At 39.2% G+C, this 24,595-nt stretch overlaps 1 protein-coding gene across 3 annotated transcripts in view; it reads left to right on the top strand.

Moving 5' to 3' along the window:
• ADAMTS3 (ADAM metallopeptidase with thrombospondin type 1 motif 3) overlaps window positions 1-24,595 on the top strand; it is a 238,617-nt gene that overhangs the window by 87,376 nt on the left and 126,646 nt on the right. For all 3 annotated transcript variants that reach the window (XM_079769488.1, XM_079769486.1, XM_079769487.1), the window contains one exon: window positions 23,191-23,347. In XM_079769488.1, the coding sequence (XP_079625614.1) occupies window positions 23,191-23,347 (157 nt within the window). The remainder of the gene's footprint in view (window positions 1-23,190; window positions 23,348-24,595) is intronic.

Genomic DNA, 24,595 nt, shown 5'->3' on the forward strand with positions numbered 1-24,595 from the left:
ACTTGATTGTGCCCTGTCTAAAATTCTGACCCACAGAACCCAAAGAAAACATGATGGCTGGAGCTGCAGCAGTCTTCTAGTGACCATGAGGAAAAGGGCTTAAGAATTGCTGAAGTGTCAGCCTGGACATTAAGTTGTATGCATGCATATGAGCATAACCAATGGACACAGACTGGCGGGGGGGGGTGTGGGGGGAGCGGTGAGGGCATGTGTTGGGGGTTGAGGGCAGCCAGGGAGAGGTCAATGGGGGAAAAAGGAGACTTATGTAATACATTAAACAATAAAGAATTTAAAAAAATAAAGAAAAGTAGCCACTTACTAGGAACTTCTTGTTAAGTCTTCTATTACATTTTTATGTGGTTAGGGGAGCACCAGATGATGGTTCTGCATAGGAAAAGGCTATGAATATTTCAGTATTGAGATCCCTTTGACAAAGATGCAACCTCTGTTGAGAGAACCCTTATAAACAGGAGTAGGATGCTCCTTATCTGGAGAGTATTGTTGGCACGCAGAATGAATATTGGGCACTTCTAAATGCTGGGGCTTGAATTTTAAGTAAAAACTTAAGAGATTACTTAAAATGGTTTATATAAGCTGTGGGCATACACAAGACTTGGAAACCATGAAATTTCTAAATCAACTCCTTTGGAATGCATAGAGGTCTTCTGCCTTAGCCCCAGGGTCTGACCCTGGTGGAGGAGGCTGCTCAGCCTCTTTCCAGAGAGGAGGGATGGAGTACTTTATGTCCCATTTCAACGACACAGGGCTGAATCCCCATGTCTCCCAAATCGTATATAATCCTATATAATAAAAGGCTAATATGCAAGTAGACCGAATGGCAGAGCAACCGAACAAATGGTTGCATTGACATGTGCTGACCACCATGGGGCGTGCGCGGAACATGGCAGGCATCATCTGCAGCGGGATGGTGGAGCAGGTAAGCAGGGGCTCCAGACCAAGGTGGGGTGCGGTTGCTGTCATCGGGCGAGCCTCTAGTGGTTACTGAAAATTCTTTGCTCCCAGGCGACATAGTCCTGCGTGGCGCTCGCACCTGCTGCCGACGCCAGCGCTGGAGCCGCTGCTCGCACCTGCTGCTGGCGCCTGGCGCTGGTCCTGATCGCTTGGCACCATCAGCAGGTGTGAGCAGTGGCTGCCGGCCCAGATATCCCCTGAGGGCTTCTCCACTTCCCCCTGTTCCTGAGGGGCACTTGGGTAGCAGTCGCTGCTCATACCCACTGACAGCACCAGCCCTGCTTGCACCCGCTGCTGGCGGCGCCCCTAATCATTCCGCGCCATCAGTGGGTGCTAGCAGGGCTGGCATTGTCAGCACACAGGAGCGGCGGCAGCGGGAGTGGGGCTGCCAGCAGACAGGACCAGGGGCCATGGCAGGACAGGCTGGGTGGGGGCGAGGAGGATGGGCTGAGACCCACTCTTGTGCCCACCACAGCCTCACAGCCCACAGTTCCTTTCAAGGTGCATTAATTCGTGCACTGGGCCCCTGGAAGTAATATAATTCAAATAATCATCCAAGAACTCTCAACCCCTATGCCACTCCATGCACAGAATTAATCTGAGGTGTATCATAGACCTATATGTAATCTTAGAGCCAAAAATCTTCTGATAGAAAGTTTTGGAATAAATAAAGATTTCTTGAACAATTATAGTTTTATCAAAAAGTGGTAACTATAAAAACTATTGATAATCTGACTTCATCAAAATTAAAAATTAATTTTGCTCATCACACCATTAAAATAATGAATAGATAAACTACATATTGGGAAAAAATATTCACAACATATATATCTGAAAAACAATGTGCGTATTGAATATTTTAAAAAATCCTACAAATCAGCAGTGAAAAGGTGAACAATCTAATTTTTTAAAATGGACAAAAAAATTGAACAGACATCTTACAAAATAAGTTATCCAGAGTGTCAATAAATACTCAAAGGCTCATGGGATTATGAGCTTGTAAGGAAGTTGCATACAAAAGAATCGTACTCAGTAATAATAAACAACTACAGATCCATGCAACAATATGGGTGAATCTCAAAAACATTACGCTGAGTGGAAGAAGCCAGAATAAAAAAATCTGCATACATTCTGGTTCTATTTATATGAAGTCAGAGAATAGGAAAAAAAATGTCTGATGGTAGAATTAGAGGTTGCCTAGGGATGGGAGGATAAATTGAGTAGAAAGGCACATTAGAGAACTTTTTATTCTGACAGCTGTGTCTTATATTTTGTTTTTAGTGTTGGTTGCACAAGTATTTGCAATTGTCAGTACTCATTGTACGGAACACCTAAGGTCTTTGTTTTTATTGTATGTCGTTTTTACTTCACTTTTGAAAATGACGCACACAAAAGTCGTGGTAATTTTCTCATCAGAATTCTTCTAGTGATGAAAGAGTAGAAATCCAGATTGAATAGATATATTTCCTTCCCTTGGGACTTCATGAGATTATTTGGGTTTTATTTCTGGACAGGCAAAATTGACACTGAACATTTTAAATTTTCCTGAAATGTTCCGCTTGTATAAAGCTCTCACCTGTACTGTGGCATATCTTCACAGAGAGAAGGAGGAGTGTCTCCAGAGGCTCATGGGATTGTGAGTTTGTAAGGAAGTTGCTGTAGCTGATGCACACTGTGTGATTGAGCACCTGTGGGCAGGTGCTGACAGGCACTCAGGGCCTACTCGTTGAGGGAATGAACTGGCAAAAGATGAGGTGTTTGGGGGACTGAGTGAATATTATAAAATATATTGAGAAGTTCAGATTTCATGTAGGCAACAGGTATTATGGAAGTTTTAAAGCAGGAAAGTGATTTTCCTGCCCTCACATTGACTAGCTTTGTGGAGAATAAGCTAAAATTTGGAGAAACTGGTGGCAGGGATATTATTATTTGAATGTGGTGTTTCTATTACGATTCTAATATTTTACCAGAGTTTGATGCATAATTACAAAATGGGGTTCAGACCTTTGTCTCTTGAAATGTACCGTGAAGCTCATCTTTCACTTGCTAATTTGATGCTTTTGTACCTGATTAGTATTATATAATTACTAGAGGCCCGGTGCATGAAATTCGTGCACTTGGGGGGGGGGTGTCCTTCAGCCTGGCCTGTGCCCTCTCACTGTCCGGGAGCCCTGGGGGGATGTCTGACTGATGGCTTAGTGGGCCTAAGCCATCAGTCGGACATCCTTAGCATTGCCACGGAGGTGGGAGAGGCTCCCACCACTGCCGCTGTGCTCGCCAGCCATGAGCCCAGCTTCTGGCTGAGCGGCGCTCCCCCTGTGGGAGCACACTGACCACCAGGGGGTAGCTCCTGCGTTGAGTGTCTGCCCCCTCGTGGTCAGTGCGCATCATAGTGACCTGTCATTCCACCATTCAGTCATTTGCATATAAGCCTTTTATTATGTAGGATACACTGTCGATGAGGCCCCTAGAACCATAAGAAATGCAAAAAATTCACTGTTAACTCATTCTTGAATTGCCCCCACTTAAAATCAAATTGCGCCCCCTGTGGGGCATGTGCTACACCTTGGGAACCACTGGGCTTGACACTTTTCCTCTCTGAGCTTCATTTCTGAATACATACACATATACCATGGGAATTGTAATTTCTTCTCTGCCTACCTCACTAGGTTGTCATAAGGAGGTTCTGAGCTAATAAACCTAGAAATATTTCATCAAGTAAGTGATGTCTAAACGAGAAGAGATTGTTATTTTTAAGCCCATGGGTACCTTCGCAGGTAGCAGGTGCTGATTAGGGGAGGAGGGCATGATTGTTTCCTGAGACTGTAGCTATGGAAGCTTTGCAGAGGGTTCCACAGGCCTTGGAGGGGCAGGCTCTGGCCAGAAGCCCTGTAGCGGTGGTTGTCCCTGGAGGCACTGGCGGGGGCGGGGTGTTAGGGGGGCGCTAGGGGGGGTGGTGAGACCAAAGGGGGAATAACTGTCAAACCTTCCCACTTGGCACCATTCTGTAAATTGTATGTGGCTGTTTTGCAGCTGTACCTGCTCAGGGCGGGGTTCTAATCTCCTGGAGCAGGGTTGGGGCCAGGCCAGGGCAGAGCCAGGTGGGCTAGGAGGGCAGGTTTAGCCATGCCGCCAGCGAGGTTCAGCGCTCTTCTGCTGTGGAGATGGTGCTGCTGCTGTGGGGGGACAGGGTATGACCCTGGGGGGCTGCTCAGGCCTGCCTCCACCCGGGTCTGGAGTTGTAGGGAGGAGAGGCATGCTTGGCCCCAGTGGAGGGGGCCTGGCAGTGGCAGGCTGCAGGCCCCGGGTGCCTTGGGGGAGCTGATGGGTGGTCGCTGGCATGCTATTGTTGTGGGTGCCCCTGGCTGGGGTGGCGGGGGAAGAGATCAAGAGTCAGAGGTGCAGGCTGCAACTACCCCCAAGGCTGGGTTTTCTCCCCATCCGGTCAGCCTCCCCGTCCCCCTGGGGGTGTGGGAGCTGGGGTAGGGTGTCCATGCAGGGGGATTGGAAGAGCTCCCCATGGCTGCTTCCTTTTCCTTCTTTGCAGTCTGGGCTCCTGTCAGGCACTCTCCTCAGACCCCCGGGAACATGGCTCCAGCCGCCCGCCCCCTGCTGCGCGCGCAGCCTCCTGCTGGTCTGTCAATATGCAAATTGGTTGTTACTGGGACACCATAACGGACAATTAGCATATTACCTCTTTATATGTATAGATTAGTCTTCCAGGCAACTACAAATGATCTTTTGCAAAGTTTTAAAGTTTGAAATATTAACTTGTGGTATTTCACTGTGAAATATTTTGCTTTATCCCTCTCCCTATTTGAAATAGAAAAGCTGTCAACTAATGTTCTGTGTATCTTCTGAAATTTTGCATTGATATTGTAAGACATTTAAAAAATTCATAAATACCCTTCATAGTGAATTTGTAGACAATTGAAAAGTGAAGAGAAAACCTCAAACAAAAATTGGAGAAGAAAGCCACATTTTTTCTTTTAGGGAATTACTGCTTTTGGAAATATATTTTAAAGTTTTAGCAAACACCTTTTCAGAAAATGATTTATTTAAACAAAATTACTATGCCAAGGTAAGGCTTATACCAGTAACATAGCAACTGTAGGTACACATGTAATTTTATGAGAAAGATGGCAAGAAAAATTTCTTGAGCTTGAAAGGAATGCCTTGCCAATTCAATAATGTAAAATATCACACATGAAGGAAAACCACTGGTTACGATGGTGATTTCTTATAACATTTTAATTTAACAATATGATTTTGTCATTCATGTTTAAAAAAAAAAGAACTTTAGGAATTGTTAAAAGAGCATACCAGTCACTTAGTTGTTATATACATAACATTTTTAAAAAAGGAAACATTTTTTAAAAAAGGGAAAAAAAATGATGGAAACAGATGACTGTATTATTTGACTAAAGACTTACTCATACACAATTTCATTTAAAAGGAACCAAAGGTGATGGAGTGAAAATATGTGGTTTGGCATTTGAGTGTCATAAAGCAAAGTTAATATACTTTATTCAGTAAAGCTTTTTGAAAACTGAACTAATCCTCAGGAAGTTAAATACTTTTTTGTTGTTGTTGCTCAAGGTAATTAATTCTGTATGTGTAAGAATCCTATTTCATTTTGTGAATACTTAATGAAATGAGATGCACAACTTTTCTTTTAAAAATAAGTACATTTTAGGGGCCATTCATTAAGTTGCATCGGTTCAATCCCAAGGTCCCAAACCATAAAAAAATTAAATATCGCCTAATTTTGACTTTTCCCAATATAACACATTTAACATCTACTTTGTGTATTCTTAAGTATATGCTACTTCTTAAAATTATAAAATCAGTGGAATTTTTAATCAGTGGAATTTAAAATCAGTAAATTCCACTGATTTTAAATTCCACTGATTAAAAATTCCACGGATTTTAAATTAGCATGTTGTTATTAAGCACTGTATAAAACTAACAATGCATGAATATGTAGCCTGGTGTTAGATTGTTTGTGATTTTGAAGGTATAGGGAGTAGTGTCTGTTCTTTTTTATTTTTTTAATTAAATTTATTGGGGTGTCATTGGTTCATACGATTACACAGGATTCAGGTATGGGTTTCTATGTTACAAGATCTGTATTTGCACTGTGTGTTCACCACCCAACATCAAATCTTTTTTGTCACCATATGTTCGGACCCCCTTCACCCTCCTCCCCTTTCCTCGGGCAACCCCCACACTGCTGTTTGTGTCCATGAGTTTCTGATTTATATACCACATATTCTGATCTTAAGCAAGATAATCTTTCTGATCTTGTTTTTTGTTTTGTTAATCTTCACACTAGGATTTTTTCATTGATTTGTAAGAGAATGGAAGGGAGGGGGAGAGACAGAGAGAGAGAAACATCTATGTGAGAGATACACATCAATGTGAGAGAGACACATCAATTGGTTATCTCCCACATGTGCCTCAACCAGGGCTGGGGATCCAGCCTACAACCAAGGGCAGGTCCAGAATTGAACCTGGACCCTTCAGTCTGCATGCTCATGCTCTACCCACTGAGTCCAACCGCTAGCTCTGATCTTGTTTTAACACTGCTGTTCTTAGAGTGTAGTACAGAGAGGGTACCCAGTCAGACTGGTTTGCTCCAGACTAAGGGGTTTCCCGGGTCATGAGACTACAGTGCTCGAACTAGTTGTGTCCCAGGGAAGCCAGACAGTTTGGTCACTCTATGTCCTCAAGATCCTTTCAGTGGTTCTGCGAGTTCAAAATTATTTTCATAGTAATAATAAGACATTTTTTGTTCCTTTCACTCTCATTCTCACTCAAGTATACAGTGGAGTTTCCAGAGGCTACCAGAGGTATATTACAACAGATTGAATTCAGAAGCAGGTAGGAGAATCCAGCTGTCTTCTATTAAGTCAGACATAAAAAGATTTGCAAAAATGTAAAGCAATGCCAGTCTTCTCACTGAATTTTCTTTGTTTTGAAAAGATCATAGTTTTCATAAACTATATTAATTTTATTAATTTATTTTTAAATAAGTTAATAAATGTAATATAGATATTTATTTTAATTTGTAATAAGTACCAAGAAACCTACATAAACAAAGGTTTCTTGGGGATCTTCAATACTCTTAAATAGTGTAAAAGGGTTCTAAGACCAAAAAGTTTGAGAAACACTGCATTAGAATTTTTCTGTATGAAAGAAGGAACTTTTACTTGTGAACAGTATCATATCCTAAGCCTTTTAGCAGGCTGTGTTTATGGGAATCCTCCTCTCACTCCTAGCACCTCTGTGTTTAGCCATGCTGCTTCCCCATGCCCTACTTTTCATACATGTAAAGGAGGGTGCTGTCAGTTAACTCTGGCTTAACCTCACTCTAAATCACAATGGCTAAAACTTAAAAGGAGCAGAAAAAACCCCAAAACATTCATGGTAACTCAAAAGGACGAAACAGTTCCATCAAACTAAACAACCATCCTATTTAATGGAAAGAATCTTAGAAATAGTAGGGGTACCTTTGTTTCCTCAAAACTGGCTGTATTTTGCCATTACTGCTATTAGCATATTCTCTATTGTTAATATTAATGAATATAAATATACCATAGGACTTCACCTAGCAGTGTGAGACCAGAAAGAATTCCTGTTTTCTTCACTTTATGGTTCTGAGTTATTGTTAGTACTGACAGAGTCTAAGCCACATGGCTCTGGGAGAGCTCATCCTAGTATTGCTTCTGTGATGATGGCCCCTGGAGAACTGGTTCATAGGGACCAACATGAAGACCTGGCGGGGGCTTTGCAGCAGTTGAATATTGTTGACCACACAACCCTAGCGGAATGTGTTCTTTGTTTTTCAACCTAAACACTTTCTGGAGAGTGATAAATTATGGTAGACATTGGATTATGATTATGGCCACAAAATCTGTATATATAAAAGCCTAAGTGACCATCGCAACCGTATGGAGTACCGAACAGGCTGCATGGGGCAACCAGGCCGGCAGGGGGTTAGTGAGGGGCGACCAAACGACCAAGCAGCAGGCTGTGTGGGGCAACCAGGCCCGCAGTGGGGGAAGTTGGGGCGACCAGGCCAGCAGAGGGGGGCAGTGAGGGGTGACCAGGCAGGGGGGGAGGGGCAGTTGGGAGTGACCAGGCCAGGAGCGGGGGCAGTTAGGGGCGATAAGGCAGGCAGGCAGGCAGGCAGGCAGGTGAGCAATTAGGAGCCAGTGGTCCCGGATTATGAGAGGGATTTCTGACTGCTGGTTTAGGCCCGATCCCCAGGATCGGGCCTAAACTGGCAGTCGGACATCCCTGGAGGGGTCCCGGATTGGAGAGGGTGCAGGCTGAGCTGAGGGGACCCCCCACCATGCACAAATTTTGTGCCCCGGGCCTCTAGTCTTTAATATGAACTAAGGGGGATAAAGATCCATAGGCAGCAAACTAGTGATCTGATAATCTTTGTGTTGCAATGAATTAGCACAGAGTTTTTTTAAAAAAGTCAATTACTTTGAGAATATTTTAGAAAGTTGTTTGACAAATCTTTAATATCAGATGGTTCTGGTGGTGCAATGGCATTTTGCTATTTTACTAAACATTAAACCTCAGTATCTTTTCATGGCAGTAAAAATGCATCAAGAATCTAATTTTAATGTGACTATGACATGATTTATTTATTTCATCTCTATTTGTTGTTTCCACTTGGCAGGTATGCATTTAGATTTCTAGAAATTGAAATGCAGAATCAAAAGATACATGCATTTTTAAGAATTTTGATGCACATTGTTAAATTATCCCCCTGAAAAGTGGTGATAATTTATAATTCCATAGGAATGTTTGAAAATGTTGTTTCTCCATAATTTTGAAGACCTGGGATTATCCTTCTTTGAAATCTTTGCCAATAATAAGGACATTAATAGGGACAACCTAACTCTGCTTATTATCAGACCCTACCTCAGACTATTTGACTTAGTCAATCTACCTCAGAGCTCCAGAATTTCTTTTTCTTATAGAGCCGAGATCTTCTCCATAAGAATAGAAAGAACATCTTACTAGGAGTTGAAAGATAGGGGTTCAAGTCCTAGTTTGCCACTCACTCTATGGTCATGGCATGCTATTTAACATCCTTGAATCCTGGTTTTTAAATAGCACAAGATGGTTTTAAAGACTGGATGAGCAAATGAATGTGTAATGGATTATTATGTTATCACATCGTTTTTGTGGTCTTGGAGCCTGGGATTGAACCAAGTGTAAACTGACATTGTTATCACTGTTATAGTACCATAGAGTTGGACCATAAAGACTCAAGTGCATAATGAACTTCTCTTGGGGGTCAGGGGCCCCATTTTGTTTGCAGCATATGGTTCTCAGGATCTCTCTTTATTCTGTTCTCAAGGGCCCCTTTAAAGATCAGGATGTGCTCAGGTTTGAAGGCAGTGGTTTGTCTCTTATATTTGATAGTATATATGATCAGCTATTGGCCAGCTACTCTTAATGAGATCAATCTCAGTAGTCTAGTTCAGCAATTTTCAACCGGTGTGCCATAAGAATTTTTAAAACATGCAATACCTGACTACTAGTATTTAGTCCCGAGCACTGACCTCTTTTCCCTTAGATTGTCAAGTAAAAAAATGACAACTGCCAACACAACAATAACTACCTGGTGTGAATAAATCAAAATTATACCTATGTGCCGCAGAATTTTGGTAATTATTTCATGTGTGGCATGAGATGAAAAATGTTGAAAATCGCTGGTTTAGTGGATTGATGTGCTAGATAGTAATAGGAAGCAAGAAAGGTCAGCCCATCTATAAAAGACGTGCTTTGTTGTTGAAAACATTTTTTTCCCCTAATTCCAGCTCACGTACTTGTGATACACATCTACAATTTATAAGGGACAAAAGAATTCATAAACTGGTGTACTTAACAGAAAGCACACCTTGTTGCTCTTTAGAGATTTTTTAAGAAACAACAACTGTACAGGCTTGGAAAACCATTTAAATTATTTAACTAAGATTATGACGTTAAGAGACATATTTTAGTAACAGCACATAATTTTAATAAATTTTGTTATAAAAATACCATGTTTGTGTGACATTACATTTTCATACAGCAAAGGTATGGAAAGAAAGATTCAGGAAGATCAAAGTGTGTGAAACACACTGGACTCTGTGACTAACAGATGTAGCTGTTAAAAATAACACATGCTTTAGCCTCATATTTAATGTGCCCCATCAAGACTTGGTTTGAAGCAAGTCAGCTTTTTTGACAAATACGCCTTCTCCTTTTCTTAGAATGGTACCTATTAGCTAATGGTGCATCTCAGAACATTGGAAGAAACTCAAGGTAAGTGTTGTGGAGCAAGGGAAATTTAGAGGGAAACAGAGGGGACTAGAAAAAGCCTTTATCCAGGGAGCTTGATAATGGACATTTGCCGCTACTGAACGTCTAGCTGGAGAGATGCTCTAGCATTTTAATGTGACTTGCAGGCAGGGTGTGGCTTTTGATCAGGAGCTGACATTAATGATCAGGGTCAGCTGTGGTTAAAGCTTGTTATTTCCATCATAAGAGGATCATCAGGGGAAAAAGTCAGCATATTTCAATACTGTAAACTGTTTTGGGCTGGTTCAGCCATTTGGCAGCCCTATAAACGGAGTAGGGTTTCATTGAAAGAATGAGAACTGAGAAATATATGTTCTTCGCTTTCCAGCTGAGGTGCTTGCTGTTCCAATGTAGAACTAGCTTCTGAGTGCTAATTTTAAGAATTGGATCTTGTTACTTTTTTCCTGAAAATATTATAAATATCATAAATACATATTCTAAAATATGAGAAAAGTTTGGCATATAGATATATTTTTTTGGTGTGAGCTAAATGTAATGATTACATAGAAACAATAAAAGGGAAAAAGGCCACTTATCAGCTCCATATTGGTAATTGGTACCATCAGTATAAAGTGAGGATGGGTTCAAAGTGATTTTTAAGATCACTCTCAGTTCTAACGTTCTGCTATATTATTATTTCTTTTTAATACCTAAGTCTTATATTTTTTATTCAGATGTTTAATGAGATAGAGTGGTATTTATGTCAGGATCCTGGTAGGGAGCAGTGACATTCTTTGAAAAGTTTAACTGAGAAGAGTTTCATGAAGGGACTCTTTAAAGAGGCAAGGCCAGGGTAAGGGAACCAAGATAGGATGGTGAGGCACCCGGAGCCTATTAAGAGCAACATGTGATTGTCTCTAGACCAGGGGTCCTCAAACTTTTTAAACAGGGGGCCAGTTCACTGTCCCTCAGACCGTTGGAGGACGGGACTATAGTTTAACAAAAAACTATGAACAAATTCCTATGCACACTGCACATATCTTATTTTGAAGTAAAAAAATAAAACGGCAAAAACACCCGCATGTGGCCTTCGGGCCGTAGTTTGAGGACGCCTGCTCTAGACCTCAAGGTCTTAAATGGAAATAACCCCGGGGCCACTGAAGAGGGTACCTGAGGGAGGTAGGCACCACCACAGTCAGATCTGGGGTGTGGTGGGTAGAGAAAATACCTATCCTCTCTCTTCTCCAATCCTCTGACATGGAGGATGCTATGGGAAGATTTTATGGAACAGGCTAAGAAGTGGAATATGTCACTTAGGCTCAACTTCTATTTGGCTAGTGTCTGGACATACCTAATTGTAGAGGATGGTGGGGAATGTAGTTCTTCTATGTGCCTAGAAAGAAGAGGACAATATCAGGGTTAGTGATTACCAGCAGAAGGATCAAGAATGACTCCCCATTTTCTGACCAGAGCACCTGGTGGATTGTTGGGCTTTCTTCTCTTCTGTTGGTAACTTTATCCATAATAACTGATAGCTTTTCCTCTCATTTCTACTTTCTTTTCACAGGCTCTTTCTTGGTTATAATCAGCATATACAGTTCTTATACAACTCTCCCATTTCACCTTCCCCAAATTTCTCTTTTCATTTACCCTGCTTTATTTAATTTCCTTCATAATACTTATCACTATATGAAAGCATATTTAATTGTTTCCTGTCCTCGTTGGTATTTAAAGCTTTAAAGGGCAGTGACTTTTCCATATTCTTTACTGTATATTTGTTCTTAAAACAGTGAATGACCCACAGTAGGTTCTCAAAATTTCTGTTTAGAGAAGTATCACAGGATTCCATGAGCCATCTTAACCATTGTACCATTATTCTTTCTTCCTATTCTTATATATGCCTACTGGGTGTTCTCTCTATTGCATCACTTCTGTTTCTCTCCTTATAGCTTTTCCTTTGCTCTCTCTAGTTTGATTTCCATTTTGCCTTACAGACTTTCTAGTTAGCCTAATGAAAGAGGTCTCACTGGTGGAACCAGAAGCCATCCTAAAGTCTTAACAGTCCATGTTCCATTTTTAACTTCCTTTATAAATTGTCAGGTTTCCATCTAATGGTTGCTATTTATTTGTTGCTGATGCCTTCAAAGTTGCTTTACTATTGTCCCCATTCAATTTCTGTTGCAATCTCTTGCCTCATCTCAGGACTCAACTTCTGTTCAGGCCAGTTTGTTCTCTTGAGATCTTGTAACAGTTTTGGAAGTTTTTTCTCTGTCACCAGTCCTCCTCTCTTTTAGCTACATAACTTTATCTAGACAGTCAGAAATAATAGGTAAGGATCAAGTATTTACTAGGTGTTCTTTTTCTTCCTTAACTCTAACTTTACTCTTTCAGTTTTCCATTGTTGTGTAGCAAACCACCTGAACTTAGGGTGTAAAACAACAGCTACTGTATTATATTCATGGATTTTGTGTAGCTGGAATTCAGAGAGGGCAAGCATCTTTGCTACAAAATGTCTGGTTCTCATCTGGGAATGTTCAAAATGCTGGGATTGATTTGAGTGGCTGAGTGTTGGGAGCTGGCTTCTTTATTGACATGTCTGGTGGCTGGGCCGAGTGATTCGAAGGCTTGGACTATTACCAGAGTTGCCTACACATGGCCTCTTCATGTGGCTTGGGCTGTGACAGCTGGATCTGGGAGGAAGCATCTGGAGACAGAGTGTTCCATGAGACTGAGGCAGAAGCTTCGAGGCTTCTTCCTAACTAGTCTCAGAAATCATGCAGTGACACCTCCATAGCATTCTTTTGATTACAAACAAGTCACAAAAGCTGGCCTGGGTTCAAGGGGAGGGAGGTTCAGTTCTGCCTCTGGATGGGGGAATAGCAAGGCCACACTGAGAAAAGCAGTATGGGATGGGAGATTATATTGTGGGCCATTATTGGAAAATACACTCTGCTACATTGATCTATATATCATTGATGGGGTTTTCTCTGTTTACCTCAATGAGGTTGAAATGCCCTGAGGCCTTGTTACTCAAAGTGTCATCCAGGGACAAGAAGCATCAGTATCACCTCAAGATTTATTAGAAATATAGGATCTCAGACCACTGAGTCAGAATCTGCATTGGTCATATCTCCAGATATTCATTTACACTTTAAAGTTTGAGAAATTCTGCCCTAGGGGACATGGACCATGATGTGGGCTTGCTAATATCCACCCAATAACAAATGCTGAGGGAATAGTTGAACTGATCTGGATTAAATTCCTATTTACAAGCAGAATTTCTATACTTTAAATTATGTGTCTCATACTATTTTGACTCTATTATGTTAACTGCAAGCTTGCTTATCTTTTTAGGAATAGTATATTTATCTTCAACATGTATCTTCATATTGTATTATAATGCACAATCCTAGCTTTAATAATTAGTCCTTAATCTCCTTGACTAAGGAAGGTTTGGAATAATGATGTACTTTGGTATGTATTATAATGCTATTTTGAATAATTTGTAAGATCAAAAAGTTAGTTTCGTTTGGATTTTACATTCCCCTTAAACTATTTTTTAATTGTTGGAATTTATAAAGCGTTTTCTCTTCTGTGACAGCTGTTAGTAGATAATCTATTTTCTTCTGAATGAAAGAATATGATTTTTAATTTGTTCCTTATGACTTAATTTAAGATACCCTGACTCATTCCGCAAACTTTTAAAAACCTGAGAAATGTATACATACATAGAGTTCAATTCATAGGTTCCATTTACTCATGTTTTCTTTAAATAGTCATCTTTTTAAAATTTGTTTTGGAGTAAGGGAATAAATATCCAAAAAGTCATTTTGATTGGCACATTACTTTTTAGACAGTTTTTCTCAAATTATAATTTCCAGACTACTACTATTTGCAGCATCTGAAATGCTTGTTAAAATTGCAGATTTCTGATCCCCATCCCAGTCTTTTTGAATCAGGCTCTCTGGAGTTGAAACACGGAAAAGTCTCTCTGGTTGGGACCTAATTTCTTTGGCACACTAAAGTTTGCAACCTACTTTATGTTAGTCTTATGATCATATCTCAAGTTATTTATCATGGGAATAAGTGGGTCTTGGGATACTGGCAGGGAACAATCGCTTGTCAAATTCATATTTTTCCTGGGAACTCTAACATTGAAAGATAATTTAATTGGAAGTCACTTTAGAGATTATCTAGTAAAATTTTTGTAATTTTACAGATTATGAAACTGAGCCCCCAAAAGCGTAAATGACTTTTCAAAAGTCATATTAATTAGTAGCAAAGCTATGACCAGAACCCAAATCTTGTGTCAACCAAGCTAGGTTTCTCCTTTTTTTGCTAAGATGAGGTAGGTTCACCTTATCTGTAAGTGTGACAATTAGGTATGTTAATGAAAAGATCATAAAAGAAATCCCAAGGATTTAATCATAAGGCATCTATTGCTCTGCTTGAATTGGCCATGTTAATAAATTGAATGTTTGCAGCATTTGATCTTATTAAGGCTTTAGTCATCTGATTTAAGTTTTTTTCTCAGAGGTTTTCTTCTATGTCCTCATAAACCTTCTCATGGTTTAGGAAAAAGTACTAGATAAAATGCCTTACCATGAAAAGCCATATATTGATCAGTTATATAATGCACAGAATTTATAAAATAAAAATGAACTAGTTTTGCAGGAGAAGCAAAACTAAGCCTTTTACGAAAATATGAGAGGATTTATTTTATTTATTTGTATTTTTTCCTGGATTCTCACAGAGTAAACAGTATATGATTATAATATTGAGAGAGGTCCTCAACAACAGTCATATTGTTATTACAGTAATGAGCTTTCTTGGGTCTCTTTTTGTGTAATCTCTTTCATCATAGGCCAATAGGTTAACACTTTGTACAGTTGAATTAAAAAAAAAAAAAAGTCCTATTAGGGGCCCAAATAATGGAGGCCTGGCTTAATGGAGACAGGGATTGGTAATGGAGATTAGGAAAAATTAGTGGAACTAAACTGGATGCATAGGAAATCTTTCAGTCTTTAGGAAATCCTCCTAGAATTTTATTTTTTGCAACGTATATTTTGTAAGAATCAGGCAGCAGAGTTTTGGAGATTATGCTCTCTAATTAAGGAACTGAATTGGTGATGTCCAGTGTAACTAATTCATTTGTTTTAGCAATTAATTGAATTGTGAGTCAAGATGGCATAATCCCCCCTTTTCTTCCCTCCCCTCCCCTCCCCTCCCCTCCCCTCCCCTCCCCTCTCCTCCTCTCCCCTCCCCTGCCCTCCCCTCTCCTTCTGTCCCCTCCCTCCCCTCCCTTGTTTTTTTCCTTCCTTCCTTTCTTCCTTCTTTCTGGAGAACCCATTCATTCCCTTCATAAACTAGATTCTGCAAACATACCTTTAGTATTATCAATTTCCAGGAAATTGTTACATGCTGTTGAGACTCAGAAGTCATTCAGAGGGTCATTGTTGAATGAAATGACAGCCAAACCCAATATAAATCTGGAGTTTATCAGATTTATATTTTGGTTTAGCTGACATCCTTCTCAGCATCTCTTAATTTCCAAGCACTAGCACAATTCACATAAAAATTATGATAACATATTGACAGTAAAAAGTACTATAGAAATATTGATAAAATACTGACTGTCCAAAAAGAGTAAAAATTTTTCCTGCCTTTGAAATAATTGAAGGCTTTATGGAAATCTATTGCAAGGCTTGGGGTGTATTTTAGTTGCTTAAAAATTGTATTTATTGATTTTAGAGAGAGAAAAGGGGGAGAGGGAGAGAGATAGAGACATCCATTGGTTGCCTCCTGCACACCCCCTACCAGGGATGGAGCCTGCAACCCAGGCATGTGCCCTAACAGGGAATCAGACCTGTGACCTCTTTGGTGTATTGGGACAATGCTCAACCAACTGACACACACTGACTGGCTTAGCTACTTTTTAATCTTCATGAATTTTATCCAAATGCCTTTCATAGAATTACGCTTCTTCAATATAAATAGAGTGTTTTGTTAACAAATACAGATTGGAATCTGTTTTCCTCTATTTTCCAGCCTTCTGAACTGTTTTTGCATTCCCTAACCACTGTGCTGTAGGGATATCATTGCAATACCCCTGAGGTTCAGAAAAGATTTGGAAGTCATCTTCATGTAATAATATCTGTCTATTATTAGAATATCTTCATGTAATAATATCTGTCTAAAGGTAAAATGGATCCAGGCAATGTGTTCAATTGGCACCTTGATATAATAAAAGTTGGAGAAAGCAACACAGTGAAATGGTGATTCTCAAAACGTGTTTTCATGGAACTTTAGTGAGCTAAGATATAGTTGTTGTACCACTAAAGTATAATGAGAGTTTTCAATGTTACATATACATTTATTCTCACATGCATTAATATAAGATTTTTTCAGTATCTCTCCCAGACTTTTACTAAGTTTAATTAAAGTAGTTTAAAACTGAAACGACATTTAAAACTTATTACTGCTTTTCTATGTTATGTTGAAATTGCAACCAATTTAGCATAACATAATGAATATGTAGTTAACCTCAGTTTGTTATTTATTACGTTATTTGGCACATTTTTCCTGGCAAAAAAATAAAATAAAATAAATAAGCTACCTTGCTCTGCTCTCATGCCTTAATAGATTTGAGAATCACTGCAGTAAAATAATTTTGGGTGTCACAATTATAAATGGAATGTCTCCAAAGCATACATTTTTTAGAATATCTGGCACAGAATTTTCAAGAAAATCTTAGTAATTCTTGTTGGAACTCCTTTTAAAATGACTTTCTACAGATTTTCATTTTAAACCAAGTCAAACACAGTTTAGTCTTTTCTTAGTGACTGATGTTTATTATTACCATCCTATAAAGGCTAGAATTTTATATTTGTTGCAGGGCTTTACCGTTTATAAGGGCACTCATAGACATGATCTCATCTGAAACTCCCTGTGCCCCACACTGCTCACTTTCCCCTTCCACTCACACTCTGACGAAGATTAGGAAACCCTCTAACCTGGTTTATAGCATTGGGTGTCAAATATGGCTCGAAGACCCCGCTTAGTGAGTAGGGAGTGTGGCCTTTGTGATCGCTGTTTCCATGCTCAGAGGCTATTTGGCTTCATTCTGGATTCTTGGCAGTGTTTGGGTTGAGTGATGGAGCTGGAAGAGTTGACCAGACGAGAGGGGAATTATGCAGCTGGATTTCTGGCATAGATCATTGTTTTCTAAAATCCCCTCTGAAATGCTGTCTGGGGGCCTGTGTGAAGACTTAACTAAAAGATAAGTTTAATATATGCTTAATGCTCTATTAAACATAAATATCCTACAAACTTGTGCTAAATTTTGGAAAATAATTTGAGAAATACAGTATATTTTCCATTTGGTTTCTGGAATGAGAGAATGGTCAATGTGCAGGGCTCTGTATCATAGAGGGAAATTAATGAAATGTTTTCTTAAATTATTTATATGTGTTTTCTTAAATTACACACACACACACGTATATTTATTAATTTCAGAGAGGAAGGGAGAGGGAGATAGAGGTAGAAACATCACTGATGAGAGAGAATCATTGATCGGCTGCCTTCTGCACTCCCCCTACTGGGGATGGAGCCAGCAACCTGGGCATAAGAGTGAAGGGGAAGCTAATTTATGTAGGTAGGGGTAGTACTGTGGGACTAGGGCCTATGCGGTTGGTGCAGAAAGAGCAAGGTATAAAACATTGAAAGCCTGAAAGATCGATAAGGCCAGGCTATATAGGGCTTTGTAGGCCACGGTCAGGAGTTCAGATTCTATCACTTTCCTATATAGTAGGTTGAGGCAATATAAGTTCTCCATACCCTTGTTTCCCAGAACTGCCCTGCAGTTCTCTGAGTGAATAGGATACTCACTGTCTTCAAGCATGTCTTGGGCTTTTGCACTTCATATCCTTTGCTCAAGCCTGAGCTGTCTCACTTCTAATGTCTTTTGTCACACCACCAGCATGACAATCCTCCCACCTTTTCAAGACCACCACAAGTCCCTAAAAATTCTTTATCCCCTCACTATATCCTTCATTCATGTAATTTTTCATAAAAAAAAGTATTGAAAATATACTTTGTGCCAGCCATTGTGCTGGTGGTTAAGGAGACAAAGATGAATTAAGATAGATAAGTCTGCCTTGAGAACTGACAGTGCCTTGGGAGGCAGAACAATAAATTTGGCATTCAGGTAAAACAACCTGGAATTTGTGTTGAGAAGAAAGAACACACTGTTCCTGAGTCAGAATGATTGGCTAAGATGAGCCCTAATTTATTTGGGGTCACCTAGTCTATGTGGGAAGAGAGGAAGAAAATCACTTTTAGGGAAGTAAGCTGAGACCTGGAGAGGGAAAAAAATAGCTAAGGGGAAATGTGGCATGGTGAGAGAAGGGAATTCTAGACAGAATCAATGACTTTCAAAGGCCTGAAGCTATAAAGAGCTTGACAATATCTAAGGAAAACCTAAACTGAACAAAGGCCCCTAATTCTGGGGCAATAGTGAGGTGAGAAAGGAGTGTGGCTTTTGTGATAGCTCCTTCCATACTTAGAGGCTATTTGGCTTAATTCTGGAGTCTTAGCAGTTGAGTGCTTGAGGTTATTTGGCAGGACTAGTTGATGCAGGCCGTGAAAGCTATGGTAGGGAGTGTGGTTTTAAGTGATATGTGCAATGAGAAGCAATTGAAGTGTTTTAGACAAAAGAGTGACATGATTTTATTTGAGGTTGAGACTGCCATCTGTTCATCAAAATCCAGTTGTCTTTTCTCCCTGGGCACACAGCCAGATTCCATTTCCTGCCCCTCTTGGCTTTTAGCTGTGCATTCGACCCATGGAAGTAAGTGGTAGTGGTGAATACCGGACTAAGGCTAGCTCATAACACCCTCCCATGTGGGCTTCCTTCTGCTGTTTCCCCTTCTGACTGGGCAAACCTGGGAGCCGTATAGAAATGGCAGAGCACCATCAGCCTGGACACCTGCATGTCTGTGTGGAACCAAACCTCCTGTCAGCTGGCATAAAACTGTCCTGAACTTTCATGTGAGCAAGAAAGAAGTACCTGATTTTTGAGCTGTTCATTCATGCTTGGTCCATTTGTTACCACATTCCAGTTTATCTAAAATTAATGTGATGTTTTGAAAGAACAGTTTTGGCTGCTGTGCTTTGTGAAAATGTGAGGCAGTGTGAACAATAGCAACGGCCAAAGTGAAGTCCCATTGTGATGGAGACTAGGGAGATTTCAGTTAAAACAGATTTTAGGTAATTTTGCATGTAAAATCAATAGCTCCTACTGATAGTTTGCTGTGCATAGTAAGATTTGAGTATAAAAAACACTCACTTAATTTGATTCTTAACTGCCACATCACTCACTTTCTGGACTTTCCATAGCACATCTTATTGAATACCTTTAGGTATATATTTTATTTGACTAGAATGCTCTCAGTTGGAGGGCAAATAAACAATGTCTTTGAGAATTTTTTATTAATCATCGTGTGTAGTACAGTACTTTTTAAAATTAACTTTTAAAAAAATTAATATAATTATGAATACAAGGATAGGCTCTCAGATTTTCTGTATAGAATTATTGGAGGTCACATGACCCAGCTCTTGCCTTGCCAACAATATTACCTCAGTCTGGCTTAAATTTTAATTGCCTTCTAAGGGAGAGGTTTAGCTGTGTTAAATTTCATTCTACCTGTGGTCTAGAGGGGAAAGTAACACCATGGAGCTTGGGGTTTGAGTATTTGCAATAGAAGGTATGGAGAAATGTCAAAGGCATGTGGGCTAATCCTCACTACCCTCCCCATCACTTGCAAGTGCCCCCAGTAGCCATTGCTCTTTGCTCAGAGTTGCTGAATGCTTCAGTGACCACTGTTTCCATCCAGAGTTAGGCATTCTTCTGGGAGAATCATTATGATCTATGGGAGTCTCAAGATAGGAAGTAGTTTCTGTAATCCAAATGAGCAATGATGAGGTCTGTAACTAAGAAAGTGGCAGTCCAGTAGTTTTTGATGGAGTTTTTGGGGTTTTCTATGTACAATATCATGTTGTTGCAGAAGACCAAGAAGACCAGGGATGCTTCTGAGGAAGTTGGAGGGACACTGTTTAATAACGCCAGCGGACTCAGGGAACAGCCTTCCAAATCTGAGTGAAGGAACACGCATGGGGCCCTTCCTTATATCTCCCTCCCTGTACTCTTTGTCCCACAAGCATGGATTATGCTTCCGGTCCTTGCAAGAAGGCCCCCAGGTGTTGGGGGTCTCCAGGCCATATCTGGTGGTCTGGCCAGGCGTCAGAGTTAGGAGCCCTCCCTCTGGGCAGTGTACTGTCCACAGTCCAATGGCCTCTGTAACCAGTTCTGCAAGACTAGTATCTGGGAAGGCGGTAGTGACTTAATTATAGGTTATCAGGAATGTACACTGAGCTTACTGGCTTGGATTCAGATCACTAGCCCCAAATATCAGGGTTACATTGGAATTAGTCCTTTTAGCCTCCTCAATGTCATCTGCGAATAAGGACAGTTTTAATTTTTCTTTTCCAATTTGGATGCCTTTTATTTCTTCTTCTTGTCTGATCTCAATGGCTAGTACTTCCAATACTATGTCGAACAGGAGTGGTGAGAGTGGGCATCCCTGTCTTGTTCCTGTTCTTAGGGGAAATGGTTTTAGTTTTTGCCCATTGAATAGAAAACAGAAACATCAATCAGAAAGGATATATGCACCCCTATGTTCATAGCAGCACAATTTACAATAGCTAAGATTTGGAAGCAGCCTAAGTGCCCATCAGTAGATGAGTGGATTAGAAAACTGTGGTACATCTACACAATGGAATACTATGCTGTTATAAAAAAGAAGGAATTCTTACCATTTGCAGCAGCCTGGATCGAACTGGAGAGCATTATGCTAAGTGAAATAAGCCAGTCAGTGAAAGAAAAATACCACATGATCTCACTCATTTATGGATAATAAAGAACATTATAAACTGATGAACAAAAATAGATACAGAGGCAGAGAAACATAAAACAGACAGTCAAACTACAGTGGGAACACTGGCAAGGTCGGGGGGGAGGTAAGAGATCAACCAAAGGACTTGTATGCATGCATATAAGCATAACCAGTGGACACAAGACACTGGGGGGTGGGGGTGGGGGTGAGGGCATGTACCGGGGGGTAGGAGAGGCCGGGGGAAGGTCAATGGGGAAAAAGAAAAGGAGACATATGTACTACTATTTGTAATACTTTAAACAATAAAATAAAATAAAAATAAAATGAAAAAAGAAAGAAAGTAGCAGTGGAAATAGAAGATCCATGCATCCATACCTCTGAGCCTATTTTGTTTGTTAGTTTATTTTGTTCATTAGATTCCACATATAAGTGAGATCATGTGATATTTGTCTTTCTTTAGCTGGCATATTTCACTTACCATAATAGTCCTCAGGTCAGTTTTCTTTTTAGTTACAGCCAGAATTTCTTTAAGATCGTAAAGACTAAGTGTGGTGAAAGGACTCTGGTGATTTTTTTTTGTAAGATATTGCCCCATAGGTTCAAGGGCTGTTTATATGTGCACAGCATCTAGGTGGGTGTAGAATTAGCATCTGGAGACACTATAGTTGTTAAGACTTCCCTGTGAGGCTTAGCATGTATGTAGTTGGTGGTAGAAGTCCAAATGGAAAGGAGCGAGGGTACAGATTTGATTACAGTAGAAAAGCTACAGTCAGAGCTGTATTTACTGAGAACAAATGCTATTTGGTAAGGTGTACCTAACTTTTATTTCTGTGTTGCTTGACACCAGATTTGTGAGATATTTGACCAACAAGAATTAGAAAGGATGAGATTCCCCTCCCCCATCATGTTCCATAAAGGCCAGTGACCTGTGAAAATATAGAATAAATTAAGGGCCTGAGAAGAAAAATATGACTAACTTTTCGATCTGATATATTTTTTGGAAATAATTACTATTTCCACATTAACATGTTGTTTTTTCAACATTGTTTTCAAATAAATACACTGAAATTTAAATTAATATACATATTAATATATGACCTTTAAAGTAGATAAATGTAACTATTTTACTGTAATGTAGACTTGATACTTAAGAACAAATTTCAAACAAAACCATCATTTCTCTTCTGCTATAATACTGAATATAGTCCTGGGGTTTTCTAAATAAGCATTCATTTTCTAAAGAAGATGAAACAGAAAGAGACACTAAACAAAGAGGTGGAAAGAATTAAATGTAAGAATAATCTTTTCAGTGTGAAAGGATGAAACTTGAGAAGGAAAGCAATATATAAAATCATGATGTTAGATTAAGATAGAACAAATGTGAGTTAGTTTTTCAAGTTAATAAAAATAGAAACTTGGAGTTTTCAATGAAGCTTAAAAAGTCTAATTAAAGGCCAAAATAAGTTTATGTACTGAGTGCACTATGGGACTTATTCCTCTCATAGCATAGTAGTATGGAAGTGGGATGTAAATGAGTTTAAAAAAAGGGCAACAGGCATGTACAGAAGGTCCATACTGAGTTGTTACAGGAAACTAGAAATGTTTCTGGGGTTTACTTGCTCCATAAGAGTTCTTTTAGAGATAAAATACCAAGTAGAATATATAAATGCACTTCTTTTGCAGTTTGACGAAATGTATACTTTGTATGATTTTCTTATTCTTATCGTATTTAAAGTTCTTATTCTATCTTAAGTGAATTTTTTAGTCCTGTCATACATAAATTTATACCTCATATGAACTACTGATATCTCATAATATCTTAAACAATTTTAAATTTATAGCCAAAAGTGGAAATAAAAAGCATTACTTTTCACAAATTAAATTCTTACAATTTAGAAATGGTACTACTCATGAGGTAATTTATTTAAGAAATTAATACATTTTATGCTTTCTCTAGGCTGGAATGATAAAAAGTCATGATGATGAGTATTTCATTGAACCCTTGGAAAGAGGTAAGCAGATGGAGGAAGAAAAGGGAAGGATTCATGTTGTCTACAAGAGATCAGCAGTAGAACGGGCTCCCATAGACATGTCCAAAGACTTCTACTACAGAGGTAGGCGTCTCTGACAAGGTTTAATATTAATTGTAATGTTAAGAAATGATGAAAACAATTCTCTAATCAATTAAGAGAATGTGATTGTTATGTGCTCTTGTGTAATGTGGAGGCAGCAAAAGAGGTTTATACAGGCAAAAGTAGGTTTATGGCTGTTTGTATGTATGAAAATAATACAGTAAGTAATATAAGAATAAACCCTTGTGTTTTGCCTACTCACAACTCTAAACCTCCTTTGCCTACCCTTGTATTTATAAAACACGAAATATGGCTTTCTTTTTTTGAAATGAATATAGTGCCCTGGCCAATGTGGCTCAGTTGGTTGGGCATCATCCCGTGCACCTAAAGGTTGCCGGCTTGATTCCTGGTCAGGGCACATGCCCAGGTTGTGGGCTCCATCCCTGGTAGGGGCATGTAGGAGGCAGCTGATCGATGTTTCCCTCTGACATTGATGTTTTTCTCTCTCATCTTCTCCCTTCCTCTCTCTAAAAATCAATAAAAATCTTTAAAATTTTTTTTAAAAATAAAAATGCATATAGGAATGTAAGTTATAGGCATTGTTTTATTCCGGTGCATTTTTGTATCCTCAATGTGTTTATTTATTATTTCTTTTAAATAATAAATAAACACATTGGGGATAGAAAAATTACATTAAAACTGTAATTTTTCTAGCTTATATTAAAATTTGAAAATATTTGTGTTTTCTAGAAGCATCTAAATTATGCTTTATTAATATCACTTAAAACATTTATAATAGTTATATTGACATGTCAAAGAGTTATATTTTGTTTTAAGAGTAGTGTGATTGGTATATTTGAAAATAAGTATGCTTTTTGACTTGAAGGTCTGTTTTCTAAAACTTGTTACATGTGGACAAGACACTGAGTTGAATGCTTTTGTTGAATTTTACTTCAAAATAGTCTGGAGCACTAAAATCAAAGTAAATTATGGCACAAGAAGATTTTCTATTTTTGTTTGTTTTAATGAAATCTGAAAGTAACTTGGCATTAAAGAGATATTCTTAGGTATAAAATTGGGTATAAAAGTTTCCTATATGGGGGAGAAAGGAAAATTGGGAATCTATGTTTTAAACCAAATCTCAAAAAGTCTATATTTACTTTTGCCAAGCCAACTTTCTGAATTAAAGGTAATGGAAATTTCCCCTAGGGAGATTTCAAGGATATAAATAATCTTAATTGAGCAATTACCTATCTTCTTTATTGAGTTGTTACCTAGTTATTATATTGA

This window comes from Cnephaeus nilssonii (genome assembly GCF_951640355.1).
Source record: "Cnephaeus nilssonii genome assembly, chromosome: 1".
Lineage (NCBI taxonomy): Eukaryota > Metazoa > Chordata > Mammalia > Chiroptera > Vespertilionidae > Cnephaeus > Cnephaeus nilssonii.